Below are 21,275 nucleotides of genomic sequence, written 5' to 3'. Positions count from 1 at the left end.
CATTAAATGTATGTATTTTATGCGCAGTACAACTGTTCTGAATGTTCAAGTATCACAAGGTTTTATCTTGTTTTACTGCATTACTTAATCCAAAGTTGTCCTTGAGTTTGTCGCCAGTTTAGTTTGCTACCCGCCCTCTGAAGTTCGGGCTTTGCGGTCAAAGGTGGTGTTTGTGTGTGAAAGTGCATGTGGAGCAAATACTGGTTGTGCAGGGCTTTACCTTTGAATATGTTTGCCCAGTCTACCATTGTGAAGTTGTCATGCATAGTTCGCTCTGAGCATACTGTGCTGCAGGTCAACAATTGTGCTCTTTGTTGTGTAACCCAAATAAATGCATTGGGTGTGATTTCTTTTGCGTCACGAGTTTCACAGTATTAAAAGATTTAGGTTACTGTACAAACAACCTTGCCCTAATAACAACTAGCAGATTGGGGAAGTGGATTAAGTGAACGCTTTTGTTTTCAATACAAGATTCCTTTTATTTCTTGTTTTGTAAGCTCTATGGTAAACCATTCAAGTCAAGAACTGACTTGAACATGTGCTAAGTTATGTAATCACTATATATCCATCTGGCATCAATCTGTTAAAAGCTGTGGCTGGAGCTGTAGCACGCTACACAATGTTCCCTCTTCAGAAAGTAGGAGGCCATATAGCTATAGGAATAGTTTATTGAAAACCACAGAAGTCAAGATTTAAAAAAGGAACTTGGGCAGCAAATCATAAGGGAAAGTTATAAAACATGAGTAACAATGATTGAAACAATCATTAGCATACAGAACCATGATATATACAATATATATATATATATATACATTAACATTTTTATCAATCTGAAAAGCAAGTCATGTTTATTTACAATTGGTTATAGAATCTGTGAAGGTTTCAGAGTACAAAAGAAGTAAAATATCAAAAATATTACAACATTCAGAGGAATAAGCCAAAACTATACAATAGTTCTGCTGAGCTACTAACGCTTAAAGCGAGCGACTACAAAGTTATTGCATAGTATTACTATAATAATGCAGTACCTTATTATTACAAAGGAGAAATGTGGTTGTCTTCGCTCTTGATGAAAGTCTTTTTGATGCGAGGAACCAGGAAGACGCTGCCGTCACTTGACTGTTGGAGGGAGTATTCAGATGGGGAGTAGGAATTCCCCTTCTCATCTCTCAACATACTGAAGACCTCCAGATACAGGGTGTTGAGCTGCTGCTTCATTTCCTTCAGGTTTTTGATGTTTTGGCTCTTCTCGCTCTGAAGACGCTCCTTTTCATCTTTCAGTGAGTCCAGGTCGCCCTCAAGCCCCACTATGTTCTCCATCTTGCGTTTGCGGCAGTTCTGGGCAGCTACCTTGTTCTTGCCACGGCGCCGTATGTCTCGGACCAGGGCCAGCTGGGCCTCGCTCAGTTGGTGCTTTGACATCATTTCATTGAAGTCATCAACAGGCAGATTGATAATCATGTCAACAGTGAATGGGATTTTGAGGGCTTTAGCCCTCTGCTCGTCTCTGGAGAGACGCATGTCAGAGCGTTTCTTTTGCTTGTCTTTGGTGAAGGGGGCGTTGTTGTGGCCATTCTCCACTGCTGGCTCCGTCTTTTGGTGTTTGGGTTTCTTGTCCTGCTGCTGTGTCTGACACATTAGTGCAGATACAGGAATTCCTGACTGAAGGTCATCTGGTTGGAAATTTAATGAGAACATCTCGGAGTAGTCAGATTCTGCACTCCCAGGGTTTTGATCCATCTCCTCCATGTCTGAATCACTGTAACCATAGGACCCATCTCCATATACAGATTTCCCAGGTGAGCTAGAATTTGGACTTGTGTTTGAAGAAATTCCTGAATCTGAGTCTGGTAATTCTGCCGTCAGATTTTGTTTTTCTCTATCAAATGTGTCACCAGGTGAGAGGCTGTACAGGTCCACTGTTGCGAAGAGTGGTTTGTTTGGGATATCGGACATGATGCTACTTTCATTGCCCTCAATGTCATGCTGACCACTTTTCTCTTCCAGCATAGGGTCAGGGTAAAATATGTCACAGAAACCTTTTGCATTGAAGTTAGTATTTATCTGAGGATCTTTTTCGTCAATCTGGCTGAGACTGTCCGGTGACACCATGCTGGTAACAGAGCCATCAAATGTATTCATAAATTCTGCAGGACAAACATTTAGATTGTTTGTCTCCCCCTCTGTGACACTGGACAAAGGGTAAAAAGGAAAGTTTGGATTCTGTACTTCAGGGCTGTTTGGAAGAGGATAGGTTGTAGTTTCCAGTGTGTCTTCCATTTGCATGTTTAGGCATTGCTAAAACAAAAAAAGGAAAAGGAGACAAAAACGAAAGCATTAGTTAAATATCAACACATTGATTACAGTGCAGGTATCATGTTTTGTTTTGTGTAAAATGCACAGATTTAACATGTTTAAATCTCCTTTAAAAAAGATGAAAGTAAATATAAAAAAGGCAACATGTACTGCATGGTCTGGTATGTTTTGCCGTGCAGTTGGTTCTCCTGACAAATTCCTAAACGTAGTGCTAGGTGTTCCAAAAGTACATGGATTAATCGATTTAAAAGCACAACGTTGCCTATAGGAATTTCCAAGACTAACTGGACATTACCAGGACAGTGAAGTGGACCAACTGCATTCTCACCACAAGAAAAGCAGCAAATCTTTAACAAAACTCGATTTCTACATAGAGAGTCTTGTCAATAACCAGAACAACTAATGTAGCTGTACTATCACAGTTGTTGTCCAGTCTTGTCTGAAACAAGGCAATGAATGGTACACTGCCACACCCATCAGCTAATGCAAATAGCTGCTTTGAAACAAAACTGATAAGGCAGCTACTGACAACCTGCCTTCACATTCCTGACAAAAAGCAAAAGTTTTAAGACTGCCACACCCTCTCTGAATACGATGTGCCCTTGTTCTACTAATCATATAAACTGTGTCACACTGTAAAAACCCCTACCCTAATGCTCTAAAAACTCTCACCACAGGAACCTTGTGGTTTCAGTGCAATGAGCCCTGTGCACCTGCCTCCACATATATGAGAGACCCCGTTCTCAAAGGGTAAACAAAAAGTGTCTATCCTGCACTGCCGGGCTCCTGCTGTTGATGCATTCTTTGGATATTTGTTCCACAACAGAAACCACCATGCCACTGAGGCACTAAAATCCATGTTTTATACCTGTAGCTCTGGGAGGGACAAAAGCTCCATCCAAGCCTGCTCCAACTCTGGGGACATCGTCTGTGGTGTTGGTGGTGGTAGTAGTGGACCTGGGGAAAGAGTGACTGGCGGCAGAGCTGGCTGCTCAGGGGACATGATCATGCTGCTGCTACTGGGTGGTGAAACAGCAGTTGTGTTCAGGCAAACTGGGGTGTTCTATGAGACAAACAAATGAATATATATGTTAACAGGTTACAATCAAAAGTAGAAAGTCCTGTCAAAAGCTGACAGCTATCATGTTACATGTGTGGTAATCAGTTTATGTTCTTACCTCAGTTTCCTCTACAGGAAAGGTTTCTGCCAGCAGTTGCAAACATTCGTCAAATGACATGGTATCAGCATTCTCTTCTGTGAAGTTGACATTCTGCAAGAGAGGTAGAGATATTTAATTTTAAATTTGCCACTTAGCATCCTTTGTGGCCCACTACGCTTAAAAAACAGCTCATGATTTTATATTTACATAGCTTAGGTCTCTGTAGAGTTGATTCTAAAGCACAATACACCGATGCAAAACTACAGACCCACCTGTGTTTCTGTAATTACACAAGATGAGCTGGTTACTTAGCTACGACATAGCTGCAGCCTATCAAATGAGGTGGGAGTGGTCTAGCAATGACATGACTAATGATGGCTATGTGCTGGTACCTGTGTAACCTCTAGAGGTGTGACTGCCGATTGCAGTGGGGCGCTGGGTGGCGGGCGGGGTATGTACTCTCCCGTCTCCTCATCTAGTTGTAGCTGTGCCAGCAGGGCCTTCTCTTGCTCTCTGACCAGGTGCAGCCGTTTCTCCTCCTCCAGCTCCCGCTGCCTCTGCAGCTCATGTTCTTTCTGACGGTGGTTGTAGTCAAACACCTCACGCCTGGCACCAAGATCAATGTCCTGCTTCCACAGGATGTCAATCAGTTCCATGTCCTGGTAAAAAGAGAACGGCAGATCAGTTTAGAGAGTTGTGAGCCGTAGCCATGCTGTCCTGCAGTGAGAATGTGATCGGCATTGGACCGAAGAACAGTGTCCCTGCTGTGAAGCATGGATGCCACACCTGCCACACCCTGTCCCTCAGTGTCTGTTCACTGACAACAGCACAGGCAAGTGTGTCAACTGGGAGAAGCCTCATGAATAATGGATACACTTCTCTATTTCCCCTGTTGCTACCACACACCAGCAGACATGTATCCTTAATACTCTTTCCAAGGGAAGTGGTCAGTATGCATTTGATTACAATGAGGTGTGAATTTATTTGTCACGTCCAGACTCACGTATAGTGACCTTATGGTAGATGTCAAAATGATCAGTTTGTTCTCTGGAAGAAGTAAATCCCCAAAAGTAATATTGTATTTTTTTACAGAATTTATTAAATGAGGATTCTAAAAAAAATGCCTGCAGTTTTAAAAAATGTGGCATGGCAATGCTTAGATGATGCATGATAAACATATAAGATGACAACAGTAATATTCCTAAAAATGGGTATGATGTAACCATATAAAATTAAGAAGGCTGTAGATCTGTTTGTGAATGGAATTTCAGACCCTGTTTCCTTGTTTTCTTTCTAGCTGTGTCTCCAAGAAAAACTATTGATAGCTGACCTCAAAAGATCTCAAAACTGCTCAAATTGTTTTACCCTACATTTAGTATTTACACATCAAGCTGTTCCTAAGAAGGCTAAACACAGGAGTACTAACAACTATGAGTATATTTTAATACTGTTTCCTGTAGATTTCCTCCCCAAAGGCCTTTTTTTAAAACAAGAATGTGTTAAGATAAACTATGTTGCTCTCTTCCTTGGGTCTGTAACCGGAACATATTTACAGAAGGAAACCATTTCACAAGGCTCTGGGATGTTGCATAAACCGAAGATACTAGTTCACTAGAAAATGTCTGAGCATGTGACTTGTTTGTTCCTCAGATTCGGGTATAAACCGGTATAAACATAACTTATGGGTTAGGCTTCAAAACTGCTTGCTCTCGGTCATATGGTTAAACACACAGAGGAAGAAAAAAAAACAGAACAATAAAGAGGAAGTGAAAATGTGAGATAATATATGAATTCTAGTTTGACTTCCTTTGATTTTGTTTGTTTTATAATCAATTGTTATTATTCACTATAATGGGTTGTGTGGTAAACCTTCATAAACGTACAATAATATCCCACAAGTACCCACATATACCTATATTTTGAGACACTGTTGACACAGTTTCTGATTACAGCTGTGGCACTGCATAATAAGAACCCGCTATAACCCTCTTTTGCACAGTGTTGCATCAGAGACATGGACGCCGAGGTATTACACATTACTAAGTCTGCCAACCATAAATCACACTCATTGGCTGTGAGGTGAACACACAACTAGACATTATGGCTGCTGTAGGAATGAGGAAGTGTCCTAAAATGTCTGAACACACTTCTTGAGGTCATCCAATGTTTTTCAAACTAAAAAAAAACCACATTCTACACCTCATAAGCTCATCAGACGAGTCATGCGAGCCACTGTAAAAAACAGTCTCATGTCTAACAAAGGTCTTTCACTGTCACTGATTAATGAGGCTGTTATATAATGTCATAGAGCCAAAGTAATCTGACAAACCATATCTCATTTTGTATTTAATCCAAATTTGATGGTGTAAATGCTGGTGTGTCAAAGATCAGGTTATGAGAACGGTATCACTAACGTGGCTGTCACAAGACTTGGATTGGCACCAGAACAAGGAAACTAGTTCATAAAATTACTCCTATTTCCCACACCTCCCTGCTTAACAATGAGCCTTTACTAGCCACACACCAGTCAACATTCTTTAAGTAGAGAGAAAACATATAGAAGAGACAGACAACTTCAAATAAACAGGAAACACACGTCAAAAAAAAAAAAACAGACATGTTTTGGAAACTGTTTCCTGTGGCTATCGAACTAGAGATATGTGTGTTTGTGCTTTTTCACTATAGGTTGTTCATTTACCTCTCTTCAGTCTACTCTTCAACACAAGGGCCTCAAAAAGGGGACCTGACTCCTGTAGTTTATCACATTTCAGTGGACATCCACCCTTGACCGTGGATGATGAAACACAGTCGCACATGTTCCAAAACCGCCCCCTTTTTCTACCCTCATTGACTTACTTCCACAGACCCTCGATTGCCTCAGATTAAACTAAAGGCCACAAAATGATATTTAACAATAATTCATATTCAACATCTCCTTCTGTGTGTGTATGAACAACAGTTGGGGGGAAACAAGATTAGACTGAGCTTGTGTGTGTGCTTTTTTTTTAATAGAAATACATTTAAAGACAGCCAGCATGGACAGAGGTAGCACTTCTAGCCTTTATACAGATCATTCACAGTGGTTACAAGCTGTTGCCTGTATCAGATATGGGATCACATGCTTAGGAGGAAAGGGGGAGGAGGAGGAGGAGGGAGACACAATTACGGGAATAAGAACCCAAAAGAAGGGAGTCAATGGTCTTGTGTTTACCCAACTTGCCAGGAAGAAGCCAATAATGTCATTTTGTTTAAAATATACACCCAAAAAGCAACATTTCCATTTCGTTTTTATGTCAAATTTCAAACTTCCTGTCGAGAATATAAACGTCACAACTCGATGACTTGCAGAACTGAAAGCGTTACAAAGGGCAACCTTAACATGTCTAACTCATGAAAGGAAGTCTTCTCTACGTTAGACGCTACACTATAACGTCTTAACTACGCCACAAGCACCTCTCTCACTATGTATGGATGTATTCATTTGGGACAAATATATTTTTTAAAGTTGTCCTGAACTAGAAAACGCGTCTTTACCTCTCTATCAGATCACATTTAAGGAGTTAAGGGGGCACTGCCAGCCTGTCAGTGTGTCTATTATATAGTGATCACCCGACAAAAAAATGTGTTATTTAGCCTACCTGTTGACCGGAATGCATCACCTCCATTTCCATCATCATGGAGATCTGCCTTGCTGTAAAGAAACGCCTTATGTAGGCCTATATAAATATAGCCTATAGTGTGTGAGAGTTAATTCCTCAATTGGCGGATTAAAATGGCGAGATGAAGTCCCGTGGTTATAGTCCGACGCGGTGTGGCTGAATTTGAGGGAAATATTGCTTCCTCTAATCTAATGAACGTTACGGAAATGATGGCCCTGCCCACCGCTGCGGCACCGGGATCGTCCCCCTTACCGGCCTATGAGGCGGTGAGTAGGGGCTGTGCATGCGTGTGGAGCCCGCTGAGCAGAGCAGCGAGGAGATGTCACACTGATTATAAAGTAAAACTGTTTAACAATATGTTTGTGGACATTTTGAGCTTTGAAAGTCGTAATAAGGCTTAAAGATCGCTGCTCACGTGATTATAAACACATTTTTTTTGTAGGCTATGAAAAAACGCCAGCACGTGATATGTGTCTGATAAGTAGCCTAATACAGAAACTAAAATATTCTTGGCATGAATAGCTGAACGTAATTCTTTGCAATTTCAGACCCTGTGCTCTTTTTTTTTTTTTTTTTTACCAAAACCAGCAGCTCCTTCTACCATTTTAATTGCACCTCCGTCAGCAGGAGAATTTGGGTTGTTTCATAGCGCCCCCTGCTGGTCACAAAGCCAAGTGTAGACGTGGAGGCCCTGTGGGGCCCCAGTGTCCCGTTGTGCCGTGAAAACACTGAAGATAGACCCACTGCAACTGGCAGACCACCACAGAGCTCTATATAAGGGCCAACTACAGGCTTTAGTACATAATGCATGTTGATCTAAATGGCTTAAAATTATACTGGCAATGCAAACGATGAGGGATCAGAAAATGACAAAGTCAGCCTATAAAGGTTGTAATTAATATCATCATTTCTTTATTCACACACCTCAATTAAAACCATGTACACCTATTCATTTTTGTGTGAAATGGGACACCCTAGGAAGCTTAAAAAGCTTTTTAAGAGGGGCCCAGGCACATAATTATTGAAAAAAAAAAATCAAAAAATTATATTTATGATCGGAGTGGACAGCAGTGGAGTAATTATGTCCACTTAGCTACGTCAATTACAATTTGGATTGCACAGTTTTTTCTCCACGTTAGACATACAAATCTGTAGGCTACACATGCAACACATAGGCTGCATAGGCTATGTCCAATTACACATGACCAAATATGATGTAGTACTCACAGTGCTCGAATAAGATTAAGTAGGCTTGAGTACTGTGTTTCACTTGAGTAAAATGTTGAGGTACTTGCACTCAAGCATCTTCATTTTCTGCCGCTTATTACCATATTTCAGGGGGAAATATACTTTTCACTTTATTTAACAACTATACTTGCTACTTTACATATTAAGATTTTATATATGAAACATGTTAAGGTCATAAAATACAATGCATTTGTTTGATTAAACTATCCCAACAGTATAAGTACAATTACCTCTATCTTAACAGCTACCACATTAAAATGCATTCATTAATCAGTAATAGTATTCCAATAATGTTTCAAATTATTTTATAGATTTAGGGTCTAATAATGTGGCTATTTTCACTTATTTTAAGTATGTTTTGCTGATACTACTTCTGGAGTTTAGGTTTTGAAAGCAGTATTCCTATTCTTACTTGTAATGGCATGATTATTATTACTACTACTTCACTTATGGGTCTGAACATATCATCCCCTATTGATGCTTTAGATTTAACAACCCAACAGTAAATACAGTTAAAACTTGTTCAACAGTGATGAACTACGACATTTAAGTGTTACTTAAGTGTTAATAGTAGTCCAGTAACAAAGTATTCTATCATTTCTGAAACTTTAAAAGAGGGCACTCTCCTTACTGAATACTTTTATTTTTGATACATTTACTCAAGTACTCCAGTTAATACAACTTTAGGTACTTCTACTTTACTTGAGCATTTCCAATATACAGTACTTTTCTACTCCTCTCAGGTGGGAACATTGTACTCCCCTATAGGCCTACAACAACTTCAATTATTATTTACTTTGATTTTACCTACAAAACATGTCATCAACTTATAAATTGTGATGCTGGTATAGATTAAAGGCCATGCACACACACACACACACACAGACACACAGGTGTTTTCAGTTATGTGGCAGATTAAACCTGCTCAGGTTTGAGTTATGCAGAGCTCTGCTGGGATGAATTTACCAGTAAGAATGATAAAGTTGTAACCCTTCCTGCAACAAAACTAACAGGTGAGCTCCTGAAACCTTGAAAAAATTCATATTTTTCACAAGATAATAACTTGTGCACATGAAATACTATCTAGTGCCTATAAAATTACATCTTTTAGGACCTTGGGGACTCCCTAAGTATATTTCACACTCTGAAAGGACCCATTATGCAACATGAATCCTTTTATTTTGGATACTTAAGTTTCCTGGTAAAGTTAATATTTTTACATTGTGGTATTGCTGCTTTTACTAGATAAAGGATTTGAATCTTCATCTATTGCTTCAATTTAATGATAGGCTTACTCTTGTATAGACTATGCAAGACTTTAGACTTGGAAAATGATTTTGCTGTAGGCTACTCCAACTTGTAAAAGAACTGAATTGTTACACCTCTAGTGTAACGTGTAGTATTTCAGGTTGATGTGCTGTTAAATGCGATATTCAAACTTAAAATCAGGCAATCCAAGACTACTCGTGTCTTTAAAAAGTTGTTAGAGCTTATTAAATCCACACAGTTAATTAAACGTGGACCATACTGACACCTCAGCGTAAGTAAGAAGTCGGGTCGCGATGTAAAGTAGCTTTCGAAATATGTCAAGGTAATAAGACAGACTCCTGCCTCTAGCACCTATCTGCAAAGAAGCTCACACTAAAGTGCAGCCCACTGTGCCACTCCGTGAAATTACACTAAAAAGCCCAATTTTTTCCCTCCTCGAGCGCGTTCATGAACACGCGTTCACGTTTGGCAGCTCCACGTCGACATTCTTCCAGCTGCATATAGTGAACTGCACAGGACTGGGGGAAGAAAAGGTAAAAGCGGCTGTAGCCACCTTACGATTAGAGCGCTGCAAGTCCGCAGACGGACATCGACCGCAGTGAAAACAGGCGTTTGCACTGCGAATCTACCCGTGGCCTGCAATGTCCTCAGATCGCTTTCTGCTTTTGCATTTTATGATCTAGACTATTTGCCCCTCGTGTTGGATTGCAGCTGGTGCCTTGCGTCTACCTTTATCAGGTACAGTATGACTTGCAGGGCTCTCTCATATAACTTCTACTCATTTTCAAGGGAATGATTGAAACATGGCATGATTTGTTTTGTTTCAATATGTTGCATCTCTAAAGTTCCTGTCACTTAAATGCTGTTGAACTGGTTAAGTGTCCTAACTACCTTTAAACTGGAGCAACATAATACTCTTGGGGGCTCAGCTGGCCTTGTGCACTCCTCATTGCTATCCTATTTATCTACATTGTTTGGTGAAAAGGTCATCCTGCAGGGCCTGCTGAATTCGGAAATGTTGTCAAAGCTCAACAGGTAGAATCAATGACACAAGAGTGAAATAATCCTAATACAGTTTGGAACCATCGAAACCAAAAACTTTTTTTTTTAAATCAGCTGATGACTGGTTAATAGGTTAACTTTTCAACCAAACAGATGGTCAAGTCTGAAGAGGTGAGTTAATATATATATGGATATTTTTTTAGTATGAATTACAAGGGTCGACTACTGCATGTGCCCAACTAGTAATATTTGGTCATTTAATCATTTGTGTAAAGAAGTGACAATGTGTAAGAAGACTCCATCTGGCCTGTTTTACCTGTGTGACTGTAGGGAGGACCCACCACACACCAAGGCTTTAGGCCCAGTCCTTAAAGCATACAGCTCGCAACTTTCTTCTGCTCTAGTCTCACGCAAGTTACACTAGCTAGTCATAAAATGTAAATGTTTTTGCATGAAGTCAATGTGAGAGATAATCAAAGATAATGCATTCCTCTTGGTTTTTGTGCCTTACTACAGGTTAAAGGAGCACCCAGTCGTGAGGTGGATAAGGCTCTGCACAAGGACAAACCTATGAGGTGGCACTGTGGCTTTCCAAATAAAGTTCTGTGATACACTCAGACTCTAATTGTTTGCAGTCAGTGCATTACAGAACTTTGTTTTGGGAGTTAATACTTTGACCATGTGGGAAATAAATCCTCAAGCATCTGGATATTTCAGTTTATAGCACGGTGCAAATTTTGTGTTGACTAATGACTGTTTACTCAAATAAAGTTCCCCTCTGTTTTAAGCGTTTCTTGTAGCCTCTGTCTTTTTTTGTTAAATATGATTTAAACATGGTATCATGATCTCAGTACGGTTGCTGGTGTTTTATATACTTTTTACTTTGCGTTAAATTATTACTTAGACTGGAGCACTGCTGTGTGCCATATGGAAACAGTAGTCATGCTGGTCAGGTGACTCAGTGGAGGTGAGGTAGAAAGGTAAACACTGGAGTCACATTCAAGTTATTCTCAGCTTGTAAAACCACGTCACATAACCAACATGTGAGGAGTTAATAAGATGATGCTGCTTTAATAATTGAAATCTGCTAAAGTCACAGCAAGTTACATAATGATTTCTGAAAATGTGGTGCATAGCACACTTTAAATGATTGGTCTAAAAAAGACATATGTTTATCATTGCAGGTATAAGTTAAGCCTTCTGGTTTCAGTCAAATATTTCAACATATGAAAGTAACTTGGTAGAAAATGTGCAAAATCTAATTTGCTATTAAAATGTGTTTGATCAGCTGTATTCCGCTTTTCTTTCCATATGGTCCACTGTTTTTACTCTGTTCTCTCCCAAGTCAAGCATTTGTTCATTTGCATCTGCTTAATTTCATCATTTATCATGTTAGTATTGACAAGGAGCTGATGAAGGTATCATTTCTAATCTACAATTCACTTCAAAAGACTATTTTTACTATAAAAATCAAGTTTTTTAGGATGTTATGTCCTGTCCTAAATGTTTCAAGTAATGATGGAAGAAGTCGGGCTGGATTCCTGTTGTTATCTCCTCAAAACTAGTTTATGCAAATAGACTGTAAATTCCAGCCCCAGTGGAGCATATGCAACCAGTCCTATACAGCATTGCATGCTGGGAAATACGTATAATGGTGCCTTCAGGGGCTCCTCGTAAACTCTTATTGCAGAATGTAAGGAGCATGCTTGTAACTATAGCCCAATTCTCTGATTAAAGGTTAGACAAAGAGAGAGAATAAAAACATACAATAATACAATTTTTTACTGGGGTTCAATACATTATCTATCAAAATAACAGGTGGAAGTGTGATCCTCATATTTGCCTTGACCTAAAACCATTACAAACTACACCTAAACATACACAAACCTGAACTGAGGCGGCAAAAAAGGATACTTTTGTTTGCCAATGGGTGTTTGTTTCCATTGATTGTTTTGTTTGACCTACAATCCAAAACTCAAACATATTCAGTTTACTCACTTCACCACTTGAGCCCTTTTAACCTTTAAGCACTATGATTGTTGCACTTCTTACTTGTTGTTTATGATATTTCTTTTGCACTCGTCCATTTTCAGTTATTTCTTACTTTAAAAATAAAACATAAACCTTCTGTCTATAGTGCTCTTTCTCTGTATTTGTACCTACTTGAGCTACTTCAGAAAATGTACTATGGCTCTTTTGAGTCATTGTCCTCATTGTCCATTTGCTTGCTAGAACAAGCAAATGTTTAGCAACAAGTATTTGATTAAGAAATTTGATTTTGGGTCATAACCAGCCCAAAAAGAGGCAAATGTCTGCCAGGGAAAATGGAAATATCCTCTTGCCACATTTGGGAGTTGGGGCATTAGCATATGATGTAACAGAAAATGAATTTTATTCAATTTACAAATGTGCTAATTGACTACAGTTAATTATGTTGGTCAACTAATTGATTAATTATTTCACACCTAATAGCCATTGAACATATCACAAAGTGATTATTGTCTGTTAGATTTACCAAATTATGTTGTGTTATAATTATTTCATAATCCTGTCTATAATCCTGCAACTCCTGCAACTTCACCTTTTGTCTCTCTGACTCTTTTGGCTTTTAATAGTCCTCTGCCTATCTCTCTCTCTCACACTCTCTCTCTCTCTCTCTCTCTCTCTCTCTCTACTGTGTGAATTATGTCCAGTCTCTCTTTCTTCTGTGTGCATGCGTAGTATGTCCTCCTCCCAGGTCTCCACAATCATGGAGGTCTCTTGACTCAGGTCTTATTCCATTTGGCAGCACCTGGAAGCTGGTCTGCATCCTCTTGATCACATCCTTCATACATTACAAATTCATTAGGATTTTGTCATCTTGTTTTCCATGCTGTACTTCTGTTATTTCTGTTCTATTCTGTACACATAACATCTTTTGCATGCTGGGAGAGGGATCAAGTCACGTCAGTTTTATTTGTACAGCCCAATATCACAAATCACAAATTTGCCTCAGGGGCTCACAGCAGTATATGTCCTTCGTAGACCCTCAATTTGAATAAGGAAAAAAAACTTTTTCCTTAACAATGCTTTAACGTGGGAAAAAAAGAAACCTCAGAAAGAGCAACACAGGATGGATCCCTCACCTACAAATGGACAGACATGCAATGCAAGATGTGTGCACATCATTAACATACATGGGAGAGGGGGTGGGGGGGTATACTAGAAACACCGTTCAATATAATGCACCCCCAGTACGCCATCACCACTTAGTACGACCTCAGTAATAAGCATGAAGTAGAATTATCACCTTTTTGACAATGTCAACAAAAGCTGAAATTGTATAAAGCACAGGTGTACCTAATGAAGTGGCCGGTGATGTTTTTTCCCTGTTAAAGGTTTTTTTTTCTTTAATTGAAATTAGGACATTAGGACATGTTGTAGCCTATTGCTGTACAGACTGTCAAGCCCCCTGAGGCAAATTGATGATTCATGATACTGGGCTGCACAAATAAAACTAACTCTACTTGACTATTTTCTCCAACTCCCAAACAGAAAAATAAACAAATTCTCTTTCCCCAGGAATACCAAACTGCAGACAAAATGGCAGAAATATACTCAGAAATCTTTACCTGTGCTGTGTCTGTCTGTGACGTGAGAGAGAGGATCTTCTTTTAAAGACTTCATACAATATGTAAAACTGAGACGTTAGCAATTTGAAGATTTTTTTAAATGGGCCAGTATAAAGTGAATTCACCAAGTCTTTGGAAAGTTGCCAATTATTTTAAACGCGTCATGTAATGTTTTAAACCATAAAAAAAACATGAACAGTTTATTTAACAACGTGACTTCTTATCAATTGCAGAAGCAGAGGTCAAGATGTCTGCCTTTATGCCCGCTGTTTTGTCTGCAGTTAGGTCCTTATCCCTTTTTTGGTTTAGTCATGTGAACAGACAAGTGGTATTTTCGACGGGCCATGAACGCAGCGCACTTTCCCTGCTGACCTCTGACAGCCGCTCATGGATCCATCCGCTCCCTCCCTTCACAAACACGGAAGCAGCATGGCGTCCAACAGCAGCGGCGGCAGCTCCGACAGGCAAAGGGTGGCACAGCAAAGACTGAGGATAATTGCTGGACATTTACAGACACCTGTGGATGAAGAACCGGCCGTCCTAGCCGCGGAGTGCAAAGCCCAGGGGAGCAAGGCAGATGTCCCTAAAGTTACTGAGGAGAAGACGGTGCCGAAGAGGAGGTACAAGGCTGTGATGGAGCGGTGGTAGAGGCTCCATCCTCTGTGTTTTTAGCTAGTTATTAAATCAAACATAATCTTGCTACCAGCTACACAAGAACCAACAGGGTGATAGATAGAGACTGGCTATATTTGACATTTCTTCCATGCTTAAATAACGCAGTAAAACATGAGTAAAGAGGGTCTTAGTTGTAGTTTAGCCTGCTAGCTAGCCATTCATTCGTAACAGAGGTGGGTGCGGTTAGGTGTACACATTTTAAAACTTTAACGTGGGTTTGGTCGACTCTCTCATAGTGAGACAGCTGTAAATATTCTCTGTGACCTTTTGAGAAATAGTTCAATTAATCAATTCATTATTCGACAGTGTCAATTGAGGTTGTTAAAGCGTAACAGAAGTGCTAACGTGATAGCTAATGTGGTATTTTCCTGCTGCCTCAGATAACAAAGTCGGCTGGATCAACTTGTGCAACTTGTCAAGTATCATTGTAGCGGTTACTGTATATAACAACAGTCACGTGCTCTTTAATTAACCACCTTTGATTTCCAATACCAGTACGTGAGCTATATGGTGTATTTCAGATTATATCATTTGAGTAGACATGCTAATATATCTGTATAAGGCTAATAATTGAGAGCCGGTGATTTGTATACATGAGAGATGTTTGAAGATATGAGGCAATTTCAGTAAAACGAGTGACGGAGGAGCCAGTTAAACTTCTGCCTCCTCTGTTGATCTGATTGGCCGGGCCAAGTGGTGGTCTGACTTTCAACCTATTATGTAGCCGGTTCCTCTTGAGGAAACGCCACCAAGCTGTGCTGACATCTAGTGTCAAGTCTGAGACAACAACTGGAGCTGTTGTGTAAATGATCACAAGAATTAAAAGGGCGGGCTCACAATTTTTTCAAGTCTCAAAATGATAATTAGGTGTTCAAATGAACAGTGTAACAGGTTTTTCTTTGATGTAATCATTCCTCCTGTTCATACTGACCATTAGAAGATCCCTTCCTAAAGCTCTTATAATTAAGTGAAGGGAGACAAACTCCACAGTCCTCTGTATATGTAATGACTCTGTGGACACATCACTAACAACGACAGTGCAGTCTTTTGACAGGCAGTAATGAACAGGAGGAATGATTTCAGCAAGGAAAACCTCTTTCAGTGTTCATGTGAATGTTGTTTTAGGACAGACTTGAAAAAATGTAGTGAAGTTCAGGTACACACCAGAGAACCTATATGGCTCTACTTCTTCTTCTTAAATTTGCACATAGCCACATGCCACTCTGTCATATTGTGAAGGTGTGTTTGGAGAAGTACTAAGAGACTTCCTCAGTTCAGCCTGTCAGCAGCCACTCATATTGCTGCCTTTCTTGTGCGGTCAGTTAAGTGGTTCAGGCAAAAAAATCCTGACTTGCCGGTTGAGTGGCTTCTCAGCTCCAGATTCAACAACAATTTAGGAAGATGCTCAAGTACTGTGACTACCACTAATGCATTGTTAAAGGGATGTGTTTTCATCTGGATGAGGACTGCCTGATATCCACTTACTTACCAGTTTATTAAGTGCAGCTATCTAAATCCAATGCATCTACAAAAATACTTTTTATCTTCCTGATGTTTTTAATGTTCATTTTTTGTTGAAACTGTTAATGCAACTATAAGGTCATTTTTTGGAAGATGTAGTATGTGATGCTGTCAAATTGTTTTGCATTATTCTGAGCTGCGTTGCTAGTTATTCATCAGCTGTGTTCACCCAGGCATTTATTTTAAGATGTCGGTAGCGCTGCCTCTTCCATCTGCTGTCAGTAAACAGGACAGCTGAAATGTGTCTTCACTCTATCAACTCACAGAGACTAAATCACACAGCCTAAGGTACATTAAAAAATATTAAAAAATGAACAAAATATAGATGAAACGTGTGTATCAAATGGTAACATATAACCTACAGGGTGCTCAGCCATCGTAATTTAATTCAACTATCAGAAGGTTTAAAAAAAGAGCATCTCTGTCTCAGCTTATCTAAACAAATTTGTTAAGACCGATTGTGGCTTCTTCAGACAAAAGACTAAATAAAGTTTGTGTTGGTAGCAACAGTCTGTATTCACTGACCTTGCCCATACTTATCCGTTTTGTTGATACATTTTTGAAACAGAATGTACAGCAGCCATGACAGCACATCAGTGGTGTCAAGGATTCATTTCAAGTAGGACTTAGTGTCACTCCCTTTTTTTTTTTGCTCTCTCTCTGGATTTATAGGAAGCCCCATTTGGCAGGTATTAATCTTAATTATGGCTTTTACTGCACTGTGTTAGCTTCTTATCCCGAGTGACCCGTGAGTTATAGTTGCAGAGATCCCTTTCTAGCATTGTCTTTGGTTGTGGGGACAGTGATAATCATGTAATAGCGACAGTAATAGTAAAGTAATAGCAGTAATAGCATAGTAGCATTTGTTTGAGAAATTCCACATAGTCTTGGCATAATAAGCACAGCCATTTTGGGGGAAACCAATTTAGTGGCCCCTGGCTATTTTCCAGTGTGGTTGTCGTTCCTACAGCAAAGAGCAGAAAGTATGACTGCTTCCCGTGTGCTGTTTAAGTAGATGTCTGCACCTTTTTTTTTTTTTAACTTAAAGCTTATTAGCTCAGCCGCCACATTTATTACTGATGATACTGCCATGATGTGATAGATTGACTTTTAATAAAGTTTTTTGACAACATAATATAACATGCAGAGTTTAAAATTTGGGTTTAGGTATCAGAATCAGTGTTGGGAAAGAAAGTTGCATCCTTAGTTTTGCCAAATGTCTCTTGAACTGATGGTTTGGACCTAATCATAATCATGAATTTACCTCTGGATAAGAAACCCTGCAGGGTGACATAAATGTAAATCATTTTAACGTGTTGGAAGGGAACAGCACAGGGTGTGTCTGTTGGTTATGACCACTTCCTCTGATGAATATGTTGTCAGAAAGCTTCTTTCTTTGCGTCTGTGTTTCCACGTCAGCTAGTGTTTCCAAGCCTGTGTGCTGAGCATTGTGTGGTAATAGGCACCCAGATATTACTGTAGTCTGCAGCCTCAAGTACTGTACATTTGCCAACTGATAGTGAGCCCCACCTGAGATGACTGGCAAGGTTGTGAATGACTAAATTAAATAAGAAAACTTCAACAACTTTTCTCTAAAGGTTGTTATGTGCCTGATCAAACATCAAACATCAAAAATCACCAGGAAGGAATTTTCTTTTTCTCTTTGGCTTGTGAAATCGCATCATTGGTCATGTTTGTATCATCAGTATCAGTCACAAATCAAGCATATAATAGATCATAGTTCCCCTGCGAATCAAATGCATACCTTGCTTTCTTCCCTGAATATATATATTTAATGTCTTAACTTTAGTGTAAGGGTTGTGAGCTGTTAACTTAACCTCTGCCAATATTTGTTCTTCCATAGGCAGGAGATTATGAAATGGAACGGTTGGGGTTACAGCGATTCAAGATTCCTCTTCAATAAAAAAGGTCAAGCAGAATTTACCGGAAAAAGGTACAGTATAATATCACATCACTGCTCTTTGCTGTATATTTTGTGCTTATCTGTTGATAACTCATGAATCCAATCAGTACTAGATCTTATTTGCACATCTTATTTTAGTGTATCTACATTCAGCATTCATACTCTGTGTGTAACTGGAGGCTTGAGTTATGCATTGATCATTTTCTTAGCCCATACTGTGAACCCAGCTTTTGAAATCATTTGCTGCCTCCCTCCTACGCTCACAGCAATGTGGTGCTACTGCCACCTAGTGGTAGGCATTTGAACTGTTAAATGTCATCTGAGAAGGTCACTGGTTGTGATTTTCTGCTCGCCTCAAACTCTGTTGTTCATTAACAGAAGCCTCTCTGCAATTTGTTTAAAAATGGAGCATGTTATGTTGGTAAATATTGATGTGTTTCTGGGGAGTTGACTCTACTGAGAGATTCAGTTTGAATGTCTGAAGGTGTTCAAACACAAAGCCTGTTGTCCTCAAACTGACACTGATGCCAGAAATGATAGCTCTTTTATATTTATGTCCCCTGCTCCAAATGTTAATCTCTATGTTTCCCATGATAAGAGAGCTGGGCATTGTTTTTATAATAACAAGCAGCCTTGCCTGCGAGATTGCAAACGCAGGGAATTGCCACAGTGTGCGTTAGGAGATGTACTTTGAGCAACGAGTGAAGCTGAACAGGACGTTGTGCAGCAAATGGTCTCCTCTTGTGCAAGCAGTTGCCACAGCTCTGTGCCCTCTCAACTGAAAAGCTACCTGGGCAGCGTACAGTAACCGAGGCTTGGGCGCGGTTGAATGAATGTCAGAGACGGTGCTCTCCTCCTCCACTGCACTCACTGTAACAGAGGCTTTTTCATTATAGAGTGTGTTTCATGGTTTCTTGGACAAAGGCAGACCACAGATGGGCTGGTCCAGGCTGTGCCAGCAGCTCAATTATGCAAGGGATGGTGAGAGCGATCACACGATCAGCACTGTCACTGCTGCTCTGCTTCCCTAATAACCTCATTGGAGTCAACCCTCACACTCTATTCTTATTATACACAGATCTGGTTTTCCAAATGAATAAGCCCAGTCAACCATTTAGATCTTTTCAGTTGAGGGTTTTGACTTGCACTACTGGAAATCACTAATACATGAATTGTAGTTGTTTTTTTGTCAAATGGGTTATTCAGACTGTCTGTCCTCCTTTTACCCACTCCAGGTATAGACTAAGTGGAATGATCATCCCTGGTCTGAAAGATTGGATGGAAGGCACATTTGGAGCCACTCTGCAGCACAAAATGCCAGCAACAGTGAGTGCAATCCATGTTTATTTGTTGTGTCTTTAGTGAATGGTAAACTTACAGCAGTCAGTCACAGCTGCCACAACCAACCAACTACAATGGTTTGTTTTGTTTCAGCCCATTCTGAATAGCGACGCTGTAAAGCCTCCCACTCTTAACCAGGCCTTCGTGGATGAGCTGAAATCCACAAGTATTCCCTTCTCTCATGATGCAGAGGACCGGGTGTTTCGTTCCCATGGTAAGGCGTGCTGGGACAAAAAAAAAATCCCCCACGTTGTAACCTTCTTATGTTTGCAAACTGCATAACCCTGGTCTTTGAATTCAGCAGTGGGGTTTTAAGTTGTGATGATCTGTCATCTCTCTCATAATTCCTGTATTTTCTTCCAGGGCATTGCTTACATGAGATCTTTGCTCTGCGAGAAGGGAAAGTTGGTCGTGTTCCAGACATGGTGGTATGGCCAAGTGAGTTCAGAAGCTGTGTCATCTCTCTGCTTTTATTGGTCTGTTTTTCTCCTCCCACGTAGCAGCGCTGATTCCCCCTCTGGCTTAGGTGATTTAAAGGGTTAATCTCTGCAGAGGCAGGGATATTAATATGTATGAGTGGAAGCTTAATAAGAAGCGTCAGGGGGAGGACGGTTGACACCCAATACTCCACGGTCTGGCCCTGCACAATACTCCCATGAATTATGATTCTGAGATTGGTTTTCTGTTGTTATGGCTGGCACTATTTTAACATGCAAATGTGTGTTGACTGATGGTCGAAACTTGATTAGCAGTCTCCCAAATGGGCAGCAAATCACCAAGCAACTGTAAGCATAGTTTCATCCACCGGCACCTAATTTTTATTTTTTCAACCCCATACACAAACTCTCATTTACAAAGTATCGGATACATATTTTGACCTGTAATTTGCATTCCTCTGTTGTCCCCCCAACTCAAGCCGTGTATTTTAAGTGTAGGTTAAGGTTGCTGAACTGTGATCCATAGGCCTGAGCTGTGTGTTTAATTGGATAACAAAATGTACCAGAATGAAGGCATTTCTCACCGCCTCTAAAAGCACTTGAGCCCAGTAAAGCACATCCGTGTAGGTGGGTATTGCTGCTCTTCCCACTCACTCACCACTCCACAGTGAATGGATGTGGGCTCTGTGATTGGCTAAAGCATGTATGTATCGATCCAGCACATCCCACCCCAGAGAGTGTAGCTTCACGCAGTCTGACTCCGCCCGAGGAAAGCCGCGGGCAAATCACAACCATCAGGCAAATCACAACGCACCCTGCCTTGTTGCTGCTCTCCCTGCTCTAATGGCTCAGGCCGTATACATTTATGTATTGTCTTCTGTACACATGTACTGTAGTGTGCCATCCTGTATTCTCTCTGCAATGTGTCAACTCTTATTTTTATGAGTAGATTTAATTTATGAATGCAATAGAGGATGATAAATTGAAATATATTTACTGTGATGTCCTAATTATAAAAAATTATGTGTGTTTTTGCAGACTGCCACAACGATGTAGAGAAAATTGTGGAACTGGCGTGCAAACATAATGTTTGTTTGATACCATACGGAGGT

The 21,275-nt window shown here is 40.1% G+C and overlaps 2 protein-coding genes across 2 annotated transcripts in view; one reads left to right on the top strand and one right to left on the bottom strand.

Annotated features, from left to right (window-relative positions):
* Positions 1-650: 650 nt before the first annotated feature.
* nfe2l2a (nfe2 like bZIP transcription factor 2a) lies at positions 651-7,306 on the bottom strand. Its single transcript, XM_053329234.1, has 5 exons — positions 7,115-7,306; positions 3,869-4,135; positions 3,495-3,587; positions 3,185-3,379; positions 651-2,298 (listed from the first exon to the last, which is right to left on the bottom strand). Exons 1-5 carry the CDS (start codon positions 7,151-7,153, stop codon positions 1,036-1,038), a joined length of 1,857 nt encoding a protein of 618 aa, XP_053185209.1. The 5' UTR covers positions 7,154-7,306; the 3' UTR covers positions 651-1,035.
* A 7,373-nt stretch (positions 7,307-14,679) lies between these two features.
* agps (alkylglycerone phosphate synthase) overlaps positions 14,680-21,275 on the top strand; it is a 30,029-nt gene continuing 23,433 nt past the window's right edge. Inside the window, exons 1-6 of the mRNA XM_053329235.1 lie at positions 14,680-14,885; positions 18,326-18,415; positions 19,621-19,711; positions 19,820-19,940; positions 20,090-20,164; positions 21,202-21,273. Of these exons, the coding sequence (XP_053185210.1) occupies positions 14,695-14,885; positions 18,326-18,415; positions 19,621-19,711; positions 19,820-19,940; positions 20,090-20,164; positions 21,202-21,273 (640 nt within the window). The 5' untranslated portion in view covers positions 14,680-14,694. The remainder of the gene's footprint in view (positions 14,886-18,325; positions 18,416-19,620; positions 19,712-19,819; positions 19,941-20,089; positions 20,165-21,201; positions 21,274-21,275) is intronic.

The sequence above is a fragment of the Scomber japonicus genome, chromosome 11 (genome assembly GCF_027409825.1).
Source record: "Scomber japonicus isolate fScoJap1 chromosome 11, fScoJap1.pri, whole genome shotgun sequence".
NCBI classification, from domain to species: domain Eukaryota; kingdom Metazoa; phylum Chordata; class Actinopteri; order Scombriformes; family Scombridae; genus Scomber; species Scomber japonicus.
Note: the sequence above shows the minus strand (reverse complement) of the source record. Positions and strands in the feature narration are given on the sequence as shown.